At 35.2% G+C, this 17585-nt stretch overlaps 1 protein-coding gene across 2 annotated transcripts in view; it reads left to right on the forward strand.

Annotated features, from left to right (window-relative positions):
- CRYBG3 (crystallin beta-gamma domain containing 3) overlaps nucleotides 1-17585 on the forward strand; it is a 108366-nt gene that overhangs the window by 66842 nt on the left and 23939 nt on the right. For both annotated transcript variants that reach the window (XM_081301036.1, XM_081301035.1), the window contains exons 13-17: nucleotides 6040-6182; nucleotides 6293-6419; nucleotides 7260-7292; nucleotides 12626-12735; nucleotides 16089-16215. In XM_081301036.1, coding sequence (XP_081157162.1) covers nucleotides 6040-6182; nucleotides 6293-6419; nucleotides 7260-7292; nucleotides 12626-12735; nucleotides 16089-16215 — 540 coding nt within the window. The remainder of the gene's footprint in view (nucleotides 1-6039; nucleotides 6183-6292; nucleotides 6420-7259; nucleotides 7293-12625; nucleotides 12736-16088; nucleotides 16216-17585) is intronic.

Here is a 17585-nt window from a genome sequence, read left to right on the forward strand (position 1 = left end):
TTATGAGTAAAGCAACCAAAACCAAACAAACCAGAACCCCAAGTCATTGTTGGAAGTGAGAAAAGAAAGAAATACTGTTAACTATGTAGTTAAATAATGAAGATATACTTGATCTAGACAAGGTCCATAGTAATATACATTAGAAAAATCAGCATTAAAAAGCATGTTAATTTCTGCTATGCACAGAGGTTTTGGGCATATACAGAAAGGATGACACAGTTTTAATATAAATAAATGAAAATGTCCTTCCTCCAAAACCTTCTTTTTGTTCTCTATTAGATTTTTTTAAAGTAAAGATATTAGTTGTTACCTTATAATTAAAGATGTCATCACAATAATCCTAGTATCTGTCAGTTACTTTTTAATGGCTTTACTTAAATACTTGCACCAATCTTCACAAAGATTCTGAAGTAGTCTTTGTGTTTCCCATCTTGCAGACATGGAAGCAGAATGTAAGAGATTAGTTACTGTGTCCAAGCACAGAGCCGTGGTTGTAGTAAAATTCTGTCTACTCTAGAGGCCCTGTCATACTGTCCATTTCCATCATTCCAAATGCTTAGATTTAAAAAAGCACCTCAATGGGAAAGGAAATTTCCTTTAGTTAAAGGCTTATTAGCTTTTCATTTATAACTGTTAATAAAGGGTCACATTGCAGACCAATATACCTATGTAATAAAAAATAGCTGCAGGATTTTCAAATACGTTTTTATAATTTAAATTTATGTTCACTTTAAATATAAATGTACTAAATAATCTAAACATTTATTAAGACAACATAGCATTTTTATGTAGTGAAAATGCTTTGAAAATTTGTCAAGTTATAGTTTGAAAGATTATATCTTTCTTGGATGTAGCATATAGTTGGGAAGGAACTCTTTTGTGATTATTATTTTTTGAAGTGTTGGGGATCAGATCCAGGGCCTCTTGCATGCTAGGCAAGCACACTCTCACTGAACAACATGCCTGTCAGCCTGGGAAGGAGTACGAAAAGCCCTTGTGATTGTGGCAGCCCTAGTGAATTAAAAGACAGAAATGATATGAGGCATCTTTTCCCCGTAAAGAAATTCAGATGTCTCTAACATGGGAAAGAATGAAGCATGACTTTTACAATCTCACTTGCAGAAATATAAAATAAACAAGAGGACAGGTAGAAAAGCTGCATGATGCAATGCAGTCTCAATGCCCTGGTTCCAGTACATGGAACACTGTGAATTTTCTAAGGTCAAAAAACAGACATGTTCCTTGGGGATAATGTGATCTATGTCGTGGAGTACTTTGGAGAAAAAGACCAGAAACATGTTCCCAGTTCCAGATGAGTCATTCAAATATGTTATTGACTTGGAACAGATTACTTTTTAAGAATGGAAAGCACCAGAAGGAATATAGGAGAATTGAGACTCCAGGGATTTAGTAAATTTTTATTTCTTGACTTCCTCAATAAAACTTTCTTAGTGAGGTTGTCTTTTCTCAATTTTGTACTAAAGTTTTATATTTGCTTTTTCTATGATTTTCAGACTTTGGGCCTTTTTTTTTCAGATCTCAGAAACCAGGTGGTATGCAGCAGGAACCATGATTTCTCTTGTGCTAATGGATATGCCAGATCTCCATGGGTGTCTCTATCACGTTGCCCATGGGGGGTTATAGCATAAGAGCTCAGGGGCCGGATCATCTGAGGAAGTTTGTGGAATTTAAAAGCAATCAAATTACTGATCCTTACAACTCATCTCTGAGCCTGAAGCAACTACTGATTAGTTCTCTCTAATAAATCAGGGAGTGATGAACTATTACCCTATCGAAGTGCTTTAAAAATATAAAATGGAGGCATAGTTGGGAATGAGAGCAGAGCTGGTATCTTTGATATATTCTTAGTCCCTGTACCCAATAGGATCTCTGCAAATGCTAAAGGATGAGAAAAATATTATTTTGATAACAGGAAAGTCTATAGTTGAAGCTTTGTCCAAAGACATTGATTTGGGGGTTTAGCTCTATGGTAGAGCACTTACCTAGCAGGTGAAAGGCCCTAGGTTCAATCCAACTAGAGTAATATAAAATGGAATAGAGCTTTCAAGGCTGCTCTATCATTCATTCTTCTTGAGTGAGTGATTACATTATAAACTGGGGATTTTCAAAAGTTGTTTACCTGTTCCTAAAAAAATAGTGATGGTAGAAATCAAGTAACCTCATCATGTTTGCCCTGGGTATGACTATGAGTGCCTGTTCTACTCATGTCCTGAACAAGGCAGTTAGAACTTTTTTTTTTTTTTTTAAAGGGGGGAGAGAGAGAGAGAGAGAGAGAGAGAGAGAGAGAGAGAGAGAGAGAGAGAGAGAGAGAGAGAGAGAGTTTTTAATATTTATTTTTCAATTTTCGGCGGACCACAACATCTTTGTATGTGGTGCTGAGGATGGAACCCGGGCTGCACGCATGCCAGGCGAGCGCGCTACCGTTTGAGCCACATCCCCAGCCCAGAACTTTTTTTTTTAATTGACTTTTCATTTCTTTCTTTCTTTTTTGCTTTTTTGCTTTGTACTTGTGACCCCTGGAGGTTTATATCTTGGTGATTGGGCCCAGAGCTGACACAAGACCCTTGTGAGCACATGATTTTTTAAAAGTTAAATATTAGTTGTTGCCTTATAATTACACCAAGGGCTCTGCACAGCAAGGATACCATATTAATGGCAACTAATCAATTAGATCAGATATGGTGTATTTGGTAGGCTTGAGAGAAAAATGCAGACAGAGACAAAACATGGAGAGTTGCTCAGATGGGGGAAAGGACTTAGAAAAACAATGGAAGGCAAAAGCTATAAGGCAAAAAGTGGGGCTTGATGATGCACACTTATAATCCCAGAAATTTGGGAGACTGAGGCCAGCCTCAGCAACTTAGCAAGACACAGTCTCAAAAATTTAAAAAAAGAGCTACAGATGTAGCTCAGTTGTAGAGCACCCCTGGATTCAATCCCTAGTACTTAAAAAAAAAAAAAACTATTAAGGCAAGAAAAGTCACAAATAAGTGTAGAAGATGGAAAGTGGAGAGTGATGTCATCTAGGAGACTCCTGTGTCCTTCTGGGAATGATAAACGGTTCAAGATGGATACACATGCAAGCTGTATGAGTATTTTTGTGTGTGAGCCCAAATGCTGCCAGCCTTATATTTGTCAGTGGACTTTGTGACAGTGAGTTGCTCTGCTCTGCTCAGCCCAGGCTGCATTGTTGCATGTGGCATGTTTCTCTATCTCATTACCCAGCTCACTCTCTTCACTGCTGTAAGTCCCCACAACCCACACCACATGTGTGCAAATCATAGCTGAAGTCAAGTACACCCTAGTATAACACAGATATTTCTGAATGCTAAGGCACAAACACAACACACAGGCATACATCTGTATCTGTGTCCTTGTGCTGTTCTCCAGTGTAACGCAGTGATCCATGACACATTTCCTGCTCTCCATTGCTAAAACCCTTCCAGGAAGTAGAGAACAGCTAATTGTAGGAGCAGGAGAAGTAGAAGCAGCGATGAGGAGGTTTTGGAGTCATCTGAGTGGGAGAACAGAGATGCCAATAATTGAGAACTGCCAAGAGCCTTTCTTTTATGGTTGGGTCTGATTTGTTGGTGACTGTGGGTAGTGCTTCCTACCAGGACCAGACTGGACCACCTTTAGCCATCACCATCATCATCATTATTACATCAATTTCCCACAGTCACCTTGAGTTGTTAAGACACTTTTAGGTTGCAAAAAGCAGAAGATCCTCAGGTGTGGGAGGCTTATGTTGTCAGTATAATTAGGTTTGTATGGCATCTAGAGTGTAAATGTCATACTCAGTTGGAAGCTTGTCCTGGAGATTTTAGGAGAAATCACCTTCAGGCTGTTGTTATTCCTTTTCCCATCAGGAAGATTGCATTGCCTATACATGTGTATGTATGTGTTTGTGAATGTATATAAAACCAGGGAGTAAGAGAGCTCAAAAAGATAAGTGCGAAAGTGCTCTGAAAATAGTCTTAATATTAAATAAAAGCAGGAGTCATGGTAGTGATGAAGCATAGATCCACCCAGCTCCCATATTTTTTAAATATTTTTTTTAGTTGTAGATGGACAAAATGCCTTTATTTAATATTTATTTTTATGTGGTGCTAAGAATTGAACTCGGTGCCTCACACATGCAAGGTAAGCTCTGTACCACTGAGCCACAACCCCAGTCCCAAGCTCCCATATTTTTAAGAACTGTGTAGAAATAATGAAGGTGGCAGGTTCTCTCCAAGGTTTACTCGTGAGGAACTGAGAACACAGTTTTGGGATAGATGTTATTTAATGATAAAAATTTCAAGCGAAAAGCCCCTATCTTTTACCCTAAAGTTTCAAGTGATACTTGATCCAGCTAAGTCAGCAATGTAAAAATCCTTCAAAGCTGGATAAGTAGAACATTCAAGAGGATTTTTTTTTAAATGTATTCTCTCCACTCATTATAATGCCTGTTGTTTTTGAACCCTGTTTTACTTGTTCATGTAAAATGAATGTATACCTAGAAATCTTTTGTTCATGAATTTTACTTATAAGGGAGAAAATTGACATTGTTGGAACTTACAAAAGTTGATACACTTCTATAGGTCTAGACTTGATTAACAGACCATGAATATAGGAAGAGAGAGGATTTTAAAAATATATGCTATATTTTCCCAATTAAAAAATGATAATATTTTATAGAAATTTGAAAAAAATGTAGAGTAAAATTTTTAAATGTCTGTGTACCCAAAGGTAACTCATGATTTTAAAAAAAAAAAGTTTTAGTCTTTTTTTTTTTTTTTGAGGGGGGTTTATTTCTAATCTTACTAGTGTTTGCAAGTTTGTATTTTTATCCTGCTTTCCATCTTCACATATCAGACGTACTTCCACTGAAATTCAATCTCAGCTCCTGCTAGCCGTGTGACCTCAGGCAAATTATTCACTCCACTTTCTTAACTGAGAAATGGAAATGGTAGTAGTATACTCATATAGTGGCTCTTTTGAAAATAATGTATATAAAGGTCCTGGTCACTAGTAATTATAGAATAATTTAACTTAGTTTGTCTATAGTTCTTCATTATATTTAATGCTTCATCAAGTGAAGGATGTAATAAGATTTATCAAACCATCTTTTTTTCCATTTACATTGTTCACAGCTTTTCACTATTTTAAAGAATGCATCTTTGCATATATGTATCATATCACTTCTTCCTTTAGGAAAACTTGATTAAAAAGGAATTTCAGAAAGTTTAATAGTCTTTTTAATTGATTTTTAAATTATTTTCTAATAATTTATTTTCTAATAATTTATTTAATTTATTTTAAAATAGTTGGTTATATTTCCACCAGAAATATTCTCTTTTAGACTTTTAATTTTTAAAAATTTGTATCTAAATGTTTTAATTTGAATTTCTTTAATTTACTGGTGAAATTAAGACATTTGTATATCTGTTTTAGTGCTACTCTTCTCTGAATCGTCTATATCTTTTACTGATTTATCTGTTTAGGACTTAGAGTTTTTCTAAAATACATTTACTTTGATTATATTGACCTACTATAACTTCTTTTAAAATTTCTTCATCTTGATTTTTTGATAAGCCATTTTTTGGTTAAGTAAATTTCATCTGTTTCTTCAGTTACATGTAAACTCATAAAACCATCTACAACATTGTCTACAATATATTTTATATTCACTTCTTTCTCACATGGTTTACATTCTTTAGGCAAAAGTGAGACTTTAGTTTGCTTTACAATTAGTAACACATAGTTTAGCTTATAAATTCCAGCAATTTACCAGTTGTTGACTAATTTCCATTTATATATATATTTTTTGATTAAAGTTAATTCAGGCTTATTTTTTTTTCCCTTTAAACTGTATCAGAGTAGCAATTATAAAATTGTTTCCTGAACCTTTTAAAATTCTTCCTGAAGTTATTTATGGGAATATTATTCCATGAGTATGTGAAATTGTGCTTAGCTGTAGCAGTCCATAAAACAAAATGTACATGTTTTCTTAAACTTTCCTCTTCCTCTTTATAGAATTTTATAGAATCTTCCATCACACTGTTTGAATCTGACCTAGAAAGTGGGAAGTTTATTGACATTACAAATCAGGAAATTTCTGACTTGGAAGAAATTGGCTTTGGCAGTGAAACAAGATCCATTCATGTCAAAAGTGGAGTGTAAGTGGTCTCCTACCCTGAGAACCTTGAGAGAGAGTCTTTGTTGTTTGAAATTGTTGGCTGCTTGATTCTACATCACCTCTGTTCTCCTCTTCCTTTTTCCTCACTAGATGGGTTGCCTACCAGCAGAAGTGCTTCTGTGGAGAGCAGTACATTTTAGAGAAAGGGAAATACAAATGCTTTTTTGACTGGGGAGGATCAAATAATATAATCATGTCAATCAGACCTATCCAGCTGGTGAGTATGAAGATGGCAAGTGCCAGTGGAATATGTGGAATATTTTTTTTAAAGTGAGATTGTTGAATTATTTTCTGTATGTATGTATGCAGAAAACATTATATGATTTTCTGTAGATTCCATATATAGCTGTTAGGTACAGGAATGAGATGATTCTGTAATTTGATCATTCAGCAGCATTTATTTAGTGCCTCTAATATGTCAGGCATTGTGCTGATGACTGTAGATAAAGATGAATAAGACTGCCCTGGTGGCTCTCTGGTCCCTGAGGAGAGAGAGATGTAGATGTACAAGCAACTAATTATGTATGATTAGTGAGAAAATGAAGTGTGTAGGCAGTGGGGAGGGAGCCTGGGAGGGGCTTCCCAGCACAGGGGAGTTGGAGACTTCGCCGCAAAAAAAAGGTATATTGAGTAGCATCTTAAGGGATGGAAGGAAATTTTCCAGGCAGAAAGGCATTTCACAAAGAAGAAATATTCCTGGTGTCCAAAATCATGTAGTTGTAAGTGATTATGGTGAGTTTGTATAATAACAAACACTGTAGAATAATAAGAGTGCCCATGAGATTGGGGTCAGAAATTCAGACTTTCTTTCTTTCTAGTGGCCACTGGAGCCCATTTTTCTCCCAGCCACAATATTACTCAAAATGACTTAGTCATAAATACTTAAGTTGTTATCAGAGAATTTCAAAGGTTATTTGAGGGTTATAGCCAGTTCAAGGAATCTAGTAAATTGATCAGACCATTAAATTTCTTTTCAAAGGATATTTTCAAAACATTAAGAAAGATGACTAAGATTATTTGATTACAGTTTTCCTTTTTGTTTTAATGTATTTTTCAGGAACCACTTGGGATAAATGAGCCTCCGCATTTGGTATGTTTAAAAATATTCTCGACTTGTACTTGTTAGATTGTTTACCAAAAACATTTGTGCCCTTTCCTCAAATCTTCCTCTCAAATAACTTTTCTGTGTGGCAGGACAATTTATATTATTGTTGGTAAGCAGAGGAGTGCCCGTCCTTGTTAGTGGACATATGGGCCTAGATTTGTCACCTTATCTCATGTTTCTTTTTTTTTCAGGGCTGCTGCTCTCACCCTGTTAGGGTCATTTGAACATGTGTCATTCTTTCTTTCCCATCTTCCTATTCTTTCTTCATATCATGATCTTTTTCAGGACAGTGTATTATTCTGTCTGTGGAGGAGCGAACAGCATGGAGCAGTCTTTGTCTTGACATGCTTATCAGGCCCCTGGATTTCTAATGCCTACATCAACTGCTGCTCTAAAGCACTCATGAAGCTGAAACCCTACTTGGTCATTTCTGGTGTGTTTGTGGTTTGAAGTGGATTGTGTAATACTCTGGAGCCTCATGTTTATTATCTGTTGTGGGCGAGAAATCGTGCCCATTTCATACTTCTAATAATTTGTGAGGTCAATGTTAATCCCAGTTATTGTTAAGAAAACTAAGATTCAGAATTTAAGTGCCATTAATCACACACACAGCTAGAAGTAATGAAATTGACATTTTCTAGTTTCCTGACTCCACTAACAAAGCCACATTTTCAAAGTTGGGCATGAAGGGAGGACACATCACGGGACAAGCAGCACAGCCATAAAAGGAAGGGATGAGCAACTGCTTCCTTTGTTTCATTTTAAATACCCCTATTCAGAAAAATTGCTATCCAAAAGCCAAGTGTAGTGAGTGGTTTTAAATAGTACTGGCTACCTTACGTGATGCTTTTCCTCTGGGTGCGTATGTTTTTTCATATTCCTGCTAATACTTATATGTTTCAGATGAGTGTGGTTTCACAGTGTTTCACTCACAGTCCTTTTAGGTTTTGTTATTTTCTGATTAGCTCAGGCCTATCGGGAACATTTCCTTTTTGAATATAATTGAGTAGTTGTATTTAAAGACATTTGCTGCCAGATCTTTATTTTGAATTTTTGAAAACTCCCAACTGTGGATTATTAAAATATTTTTTTCACATGAATCAAAATAACCAAGTAGATAAGGGAGTTACACAGGGATCATTTCAAACTGCACATTTTCTGAGCTTAAAGTACAGTTTAAAAATCTCATTCTTTTAAGCTGTTTCTCCCTCTCCTTGGTGGCAGGTTTTTTTTTGTTTTTTTTTTTTTTGTTTGTTTGTTTTTGGGGTTTTTTTGTTTTTTGCGGGGGGAGGGAGAGTGAGCACTTCCTTGTGTGGGGCCCATTGCTGGGAGGTTTTCTTTATAGTATTTCTGGTCAAACTTGAAAAGAAAGGAAGTAGCAGAAAATACCCAGTGAAGTCAGTTGCACTTCATGTTTTCTGGAGAAAGCTCAGTAATTGCCTTGTACAGTACACGTTTCTGAAGGCAGATGATAACTGCATATTTGGTAACACATGTACAAAGCTTCTTTTGTTTACTCGGTATCAGAGCTCTTATTATTTTCTCTTGGCCACATTTTCAGGTGTTTCTCTTATTTATAATTACCTAAACCCAAATAGACAAGTCTTGGCTGACACATGGGTTCTGTTCACTAACCAGAAAGTCTTGTCTCCTTCACAGGTAGCTCTAATATGCACATTGGTCATGCATGTGCTGTGTGCAGGGAGCTACTTATTTTCCCTATCTGAGGAGTAAGAAGGCAGTTGTTACATTCCAGAGTTTTACTCAGATAAGGATTTTTTTTTTCACGCTGGTGATTTTAAGGGAAACCTCAAGTCACTAGAAAGTGTGTTTAATGATTAACATATATCATGAGACTTAGGATAATAAAAATATTGCTGTTAATATATTATGACACATTTTATTTGGGATACTATTAGAACCCTGCCTTTTATTGAGTAGATTGTTTTTCACCTAAGGCTGAAGATCAGTCACTAAATTTAAATTATCAAGTCAAGATACATAGCATCACTATCATTATATAGAGTTCTCATTATTAACAGGTGGCATTTTATTTTGTTTCCCCCCCAAAAAACAAACCTTAAATATAATATGAATTATCTTTATATTGTCGTTTGTCTTAGCAAGTCCTGAATTTCAGAAATCTCACTAAATTAAATCTCATAAAAATGAATTAATTTTTCAATTTTAGTTGCATTGTTCTATTAGAAATTCTCACCAATTGCCCTCATAGACCCAACCAAATACCGTGTGTCCCTCAGGTATTTTTAAAGTTCATCTATAAATAAAATCAAAATTTTGGATTTTTAAAAAATATTGAAACCTTTGATTCATTTTTGTACATAATGCTAGCTGAGAAAAACAACTGGATATTTTATTCTATTAGATAACTTAGTTTCATTGAATTTTAACGTGATCCCAGTATCTGTATTAATTATGGTTACTGTTGTCATGAATGGGAATAGGAAAATGGCAGTTGCAGTTTTAGGCAAATATCAGTAAGACTTAAGAACAGTACAGAGAAAAACTCTTCTTTGTTACACTGCATCTAGACAGTTTTTGTAGACTCCAAAGTCCAAAAATAGGAAGAACTATTTAAGAAAGTCTTCTGTGAGTGCTCAGGGAAATAAAATTATGATAGACTAAGTAATTGATGTGAGAAATACATAACACCATAATACAAGACAGGTGTGATATAATTGAAGAATGGAAACAAGATTTTTTTTTTTTTTTTGTTTAACAGTCTCCTAATGTGTATGAGGGAGGTCCAGATTCTTAGGGAAAGTCCTACTCAGTGAAGAAAGTTTCTCTTAGAAATAAATCTAATTTGGGAATAATAAAATTATGTCAAAAGATGGCTCTGATATTGTGAAATAAATTGAGCACAGCATCTGTATTTGGTTAGAAATTAAGTTCTTGAGTTTTCAGTTTAGACAATACCCCATTTTATTCATGTGTATCATAAGTGATAATGACACAGTGCAAAAGCAAAATCTTCAGCATAAAGTGGTGATATTTTCTGCCTGAGGACAGTTTTAAGAAAGAAATGCCACAATATATGTGAAAAGACACCCTGCCAGTCAGTGGTAGGCTGGGTTTTATGATGTTCTTGTTTTTGCTTCCATACACTTAAATGAAGTGGGGAGCTGGCAGGGACTGAGACATGCTCACATGGTGCAGAGGGATAGGCGTCATTTGAAAACAACTCATCTGTTGTTCATCTGTTTGCCTGAGTTTTAAGCAACCTATCTGAGTCACTTTGTATGTGTATTTGCCATTCAACTGGAAAGGAAAACACCATAGTAATTTATCCAGGTATCTTTCTTCTGTGCAATTATCACATATGATATACTTCTCTTTATTAGTTATGATGAAGATTTTGCAGAAATCTGTTTTGCTGTGTGATTATATTAGTTTTCCCAGAACTTGATTTCGCTGAGGCACTGTCACTGAATTTCACCAAGAGTAGAAACCACAATTCTATAATTAGTAAGTAGAATTATATTCTGTTTGGACCAGCCTCAGAATATTATTATGAAAATTGTTGTACTCTGAGGCATTTTATAAGATGGTCAAAATGATGTGTTACTTCCGTGGCGTCGGTCTAATTTTAAGTAAGCCATATAATCTCATTTTGAGGGTAAAAATAAACTTATGTAAGCATTAAAACTAATTTTTAAAGTTCACTGAAAGATGTCATAAATTATGACTTTATGATATTATTTGTGTATGTGTATGAATTTTTATTTATTCTTCTTCATAGGAAGACAGACTAAAAACCAGAGATAACTACCAAATGTGCCATCTGAACCATGCCTTAACATGCATTGTTAACAGTAAAGGATTTGACATTTCCTGGTTTCATAGTGAAATATTGAAATACAGATCTTGAACTCAGCAGTATAAAATTAATCCAACAATCTAGAAATACAAGCAGTTAATAACATAGCTAATCTTACTTGCATATGTTTTTTTCTAATTTCTACTGTGTATTTAGATAATATTTGTAAGCTGTAGACACATGCACTTTTGGAGGTTAAAAGTGATTTGTGTTTTATCCTCAGGTTTATAAACCTTTACCTCAAAATTATTTCTTGTTTTGTCTTACTTTTTATTGCCATCCTTTGTATGCACCGTAAGGACCCTGACAGAAACTTGCTGGATCTCATCTCTTTGAGGCGAGGAGCTACTTGGCATTTTAATTTCCAAGTATAGTGTGGCTTCACAATGGGAAGTCATGTTGTGCAAGCCACAGTTGGTTAGGGGGGAATTGGGTCTCTTACCTCCCTGGTTTTGGTTGACCTTTGATAGGAGACCGAGCAAGGTCAGAGCAGAATAAGACAGCCAAGAAACAGTTCCTCCAAAGGACCTTTGGGAAGATGAAAGGCAGTGAACACCAGCTGCTCAAAGAAGCATTGACCTGGGTGACAGCAGGAGAAGTGCTGCTGAGGATCACCTGTGATGATGCATGCTTTGCTACAGTGCTGGCCTGTCAGTGCAGGGTGGACCATGGGCCATGTTGTTTCAAGTCTCTAGTGTATTATGAAGTATTTATAGTGCTCATTAATTTTTTCTTATTTGTGATCCAAGGCCACTAGAGTTTCAGATTATTATTTCTCTGATCCTAAGGGGAATTATAGTTGGGATTTCATGGATGTTTCTTGACAAAAAGAACTAAAGTAGAAATGTAGTGGTATATGGCTGAAGCTGTATGTTAAAGATGTTCTTATCAGAAAAAAATGAAGCCTGTAAGCTGAAATACATGACACAGATGCCTTTCTTTCTTCACCGTAAATCTTCCACTAATCCCACCATTATTATCTTCTCTGCCATCTGCTCCTGTGCTCTCAGGGCACCCTCATGCTCTCTTCTTCTCACTTTTATTAACTGTGGATCAGGAAGACTTTGGGAAAGAAAAGGCATACCAAATCTCCCACACACCCATCTGAACCTCTTTTGTGTTGAGCACTAAATTGCTTCTTATTTTCCACTTCTAGTCACACCATACAGGATGATATTTTTCAATATGATGAACAAAATCACATTGTAAATCCCTTATGATTTACAGGTAGAATTATTTTCTAGGCATCTGTGCCCACTATTTGATGCAAAAGATGAATGAAAATGGTAAATAGATTTTGAAATTGTATTTCTGGAAACTTGTCAGAAGGAGACTTTAAGGAGAATGCTATCATCCTTAACCTAAATGTATTGGTAATAGATAAAGCAAGTCAATATTTTGCTGATTTTTTATAAGTATATTTAAGGTTTTTATTATGATGATGTCAAACAATTATTTTCTGTTCTTTTTCTTGCAGCTCAAAGCATTCAGTAAACCAGGGTTCCAAGGTGAATGTATAGATTTTACAAAAGAAAGTTCTGATTTGACTTCATTTACACCATGTTCTTTTAAAGTTCTTCGAGGTTGGTAAGTATTCTTGTTGAGTATTTTCTGGTGTTACATAATGACTAAATTTGTTTTAAATTTACAGAGAGCTGACTTTTTTTGCATATATAGTGAGATTAATTTTTTTTTCTTTTTTAAAGATTGGTCAACTACTAACTGGCTTATGTTAATTTTGCCAAATTTACATTTTGAGTTATTATGGAAACCAAGAAAGAATGTTACAAGTAAGCAGCTGTGGGAACATCTTGATGATTTTGTTACTCACTATTTTCTTAATATTTTGAATGTTTATATTGTATGTTTTTATTATAGCGTAATAGAATGCTACCAAAAATAGCTGATTTTGTCCATGTAAGACAACATACTCCTTTTTCTTTTTTTTTTCTTTCACATTGTTGTTTGAAGTATTTATCATTCGCATTTCACAGATGAAGAAACCACATTCAGAGTTAGGGTTTGCCAAAGTCACACCAAATAAATAGTTTATGAGAGTTTTTTTCCCCTTTTGAATTCTATATTCTCCCAGCTGCAGTAACATGTTAAATCTTCTCACATATATATGAAACTGTATGTCATACTCAAGGCTGAAATATAGTCTCAATTTTTTTATTATAGTAAAATATACATACCATAAAGCTTATCATTTTTAACCAAAGTATACAGTTCAGCATGTCTGTCAAATATCTGCTGAATAACCTGTTAAAATATCTCTATTCTTCCTTCCTTCCTTTCCTGATCCAGTAGAGACTGAGTCTCCCAGTCATCCCCTGTTCTATTGTCTTGTCTCTAGTATTTATCACAAACCAATTTTAGCCCATTTATTGTCCCAAAACCCAGTTTAATATTTTTCTGATCTTTAATTCCCATAGTCACTCTCTAATACCAGTCAGATCATACCTTTTCCAGGATTTGCCATCAACTAGTTTCATTTTCCCTCTTCATTCTCCATTCTGTTCTTATATTTTTTTCTTGTCTTCCCCTCTTCCAATATTTAGTTGGCTATTTGTATTCCTCCTTACGCTCTGTACCAGCAGTTGGCAATTTTTCTTTCTTTTTTCTTTTTCTTTTTTTTTTTTTTTTTTGGTAAAGGGCCAGATAGTAATTGCTCTCAGCTTTGTTGTCTGAGTAGTCTCTGCCCCAGTTTACTTTGTAATGCCACCATAACAATGTCACACAGGTGCAACCATGGAGAAGACGCCAGTGGGTAGGCCCAGCTGTGCTCTGATGAAACGGTGCTTATGCATAAAAATTTGAATTGTATGTAATATTTACATGTCATGAAATAGTCTTCTTTAAATTTTCAAACCACTTAAAAATGTAAATACTACTCTCATCTTATGGACTGTATGAAAACAGATGCCAGGGCAGGTTTGGTCCACAGGCTAGTTTGCTGACTCCTGCTCTATATCAAAGATTGTAGGTTTCTGGTGAATGTAGCCAGCAAATGTTATTTGTTCAGTCTGTACATTAATAAAAGCTTCTTCCTAACAGTACTTAGGTATAGGATATATTATTTCAGAAGAGCCTGTTTTCCACTGTCCTTTTTTAAAAAACAGCAGATTCCAAGACTTTGAGAAAGCTTTCACCTTTGGCTGTTGCTGATACCAAGTGGGGGGGGGATGTGTGTGCTTCCCAGTGTACCATATCCTTATTTCCTACTGTTTTTTCAACTCGGTACACTACTTATTTGCATTACTTGCCTGCCTTCTTGAAGGTATATAACTTTGTGACTTCTGCTCAGTACTATTCCAAATGTATCATTTAAGGTTCAACCCAAACCATAATCCTTGGTAAAGATCCACCCTGGGCCAGACACAGTGGCACATGATTGTAATCCCAGTGGCTCAGGAGGCTGAGATTGGAGGATCATGACATTCAGAGCCAGCCTCAGCCAAAGCTAGGCACTAAGCAACTCAGTGAGACCCTCTCTGTAAATAGGAAAAAATAGGGATGGGGATGTGGCTCAGTGGTGGAGAGTCCCTGAATTCAATCCCCAGTACCCTCTACCCCACTGCCAAAAAAAAAAAAAAATTCACCCTAATTTGAGTAGTCTTTTCCCTTTCATATTTCCTATATCTCTTCTGCTCTGAACCTCCCTATATTTGATAGTTTTTATACTTCCAAACAGAAAATGTTTTACATTATTAAAACACATAAAGTAATTAATGATCATATATATAGATTATCTGCAACTCTTTAGTAAGAAAGAAAAATAAGCACTAAGGAAGTGAAATAATTTTGTTATCATTAGTTGGCTTGAGTTTCTTCTCTATTAAGATGAAAAAGAATATCTTAGAAGAGATATTTATTTTCATTTTCTCATGAAAAGAAGCTTTGAAGTTTGTTTTGGAGGAAGATCTTTTTCTCCTGGTACTAAAATCTAGGACAGATTAGCCCACATGTCTCTATCAATATAGGAAATATACAACTATAACTTAATAAAAGAAATTAGAAACCATGGAGATTGTGTGAGCACCTAGCGTTTTCAGACCTGGATTTAAGCCCCCAGTTCTACTACTTCCCAGCTTTGTAATGTTGGGCAAATTGGGTCATTTCTCTGAACCTAAGTTTCCTCATCTATAAAGGAGGGATAATGATAGTACCTATCCCAAAAGATTTTTAAAGACTAAAGGAATATTCATGAAGGAAGTAGCTCCATCATGCTTAGCACATTGCAAACCTGTGACACATGATGATAAATTTTATAGAAATATTTAATACATAGAAGCCATGACAATAAGTTTTAATGTCAGAACATTTCTGTGAACATTTAAAGGTCTAGATTTAGTACAGTTGGTGATCTTAAGATACAGGGCTAGCACTTACATACCAAAACTGAATTATTAAGAACCAATTAGTTTTTCCCTGCATTCATCCAGGCTTATTCATTTAAGCTCATCAGTAAGATACAGAAAATTATTTTATCCAAAAGAAGATATAGTTTATTCAAGTACTTAATCATCCCCATAATTTGATCCTAGGGATTTGTACCTGAAAGTACTAAATGAAGACACTCTTTAGTGCAAAGCAAATATCTCATTTCAAATTTTAACTCTATCAAGTAATAGATGGGTGGATTTGGGTAAATCAACTAACCTTTTCTAATACTTAGGTTTTTTTGCCTATAAAAATTAGGATATGTTCTAACTCAAAGAATAAGGACACAGTCAAAAAATGTATGTAAAGTTCCTAGTCTCATGTCTGGCACGAGGTAAGCAATCCATAAATAATAGTGGCAGAAGTTTTATTAGCTTATGCTAATTAATACCACGACTTCTGTGTCCTGGCTCTACCCCAGTTTCCACAACATGAAGATGAGTCCACAGTGCTGACAGAATATAATTTAATGGAATGTCTTACTGCTTGTTTTATAGCTGGCTCCTGTATTACCAAGAGGGCGTTTTTTATAACCAGTGTGTATTAGAAGAAGGCCTATATGCTGACCTTACTTCCTGTGGCTGCCCAACATCTACAGTCAAATCCCTCAAACCCATTGACTATGTAAGTGTTTTGCTGAATGCATAATTATGAGACTGTCCTTCTTGTCCAATTTAATTGTGTAAGTATTTAGGGCACTTCAGAGACCTGGATTTGAGCAGAGTTCCATCAGTTCCCATGTATGTAACCTTAGGCAAATTGCTTCATCTCTCTGAACCACAGCTTCCTCATCTGTAAAGGAAAGATAGTAATAATACCTAACTCAAAGGATTATTATAAGAACTAAATAAAATAGTGTACATGAAGGGCTTAATTCCTTGAATAATAATTGATAATGTGAAGTTGGAGGAAATGTTATAGGAAGAAATAATAAAATATGAATAATTTACTCGTTGGTTATAAAATTGAGGTTCACTCATGAAATCTAAGCAAAATGTGATTGATATTTTCCTTTAAGCAGGAGTGTAAAACTCAAAACTAGAATAATATAACTCCCAGGTTAATAATTTCACAAAGTTTCTTTATCTATAGCAAATAATAGTTCAAAAGACCATTAAGTATTAAATATGTTTTTAAAATGCCTAGTACATAAGTGAACACTAAATTCAGTCAATTCAACCTTAGCTATTAGTACCATAGTTGTTTTAGCTACGTAAATATAAAAATAATAACCAACTACCTTATTATTCTATTAGATAAGTCACATGCAACTTGCTATTCAGCTTTCCAATTACATTAATGCATGGGTTATCACTGTTATTGATTGAGCCTTTGGAGGAGCCAGGGCTTTTCTGCCCAGTGCATGCAGAATTATCTGATTTATCTTGGAGGCCCACATTTAGAGAGCAAATAGAGTCTCCTTTTCAAAAAATTTATTCAGAATGTGAGAAAAACAGAACCACTACTCTAATACTCCTGGTTTCAAGGTGTATTTCCAGAGGAAGCAGGGAAGATCCAGGGCATTTTCAAGCTAAATATGATGATGATCTTGGGGCATGTCTGGTCCAAACTTGCAATTCACACAGAGCCGACTGTAAGTACTAAATAATAGTGGGTATGACTCAGACCTTTTGGCCAGAGCTGATTCCAGGGAGAATGGCATACTCTCTGGTTCTTTGATCTCAACCAAAGCAATCTCATCCTATTTCATGAAGAATTCCTGGATAGAATATTTTTGGTATCAGGCTAAGTATAGCAACTTAGCTGTGGAAGAAGAATAAAAATAGAGTCCTTAGTCTTTCTCGTTGGCCCAATAGCTACCACGTTGGAAAGAATAACACTGTTTCCTATCAGAGGAAGACTAACATAAAAAAAAAAAAATGTGATCTGGTCAGTGTCTGTAGATTTCAATAAAATTGAAAAAGGCATAGTCCAGATTTTCTGGGAAAGTAACTTACAGTAGCTGGATCAATAGACAGATCTTTACTTTTTAT

Source organism: Spermophilus citellus (genome assembly GCF_964194105.1).
Source record: "Spermophilus citellus genome assembly, chromosome: 7".
Taxonomy (NCBI): Eukaryota; Metazoa; Chordata; class Mammalia; order Rodentia; family Sciuridae; genus Spermophilus; species Spermophilus citellus.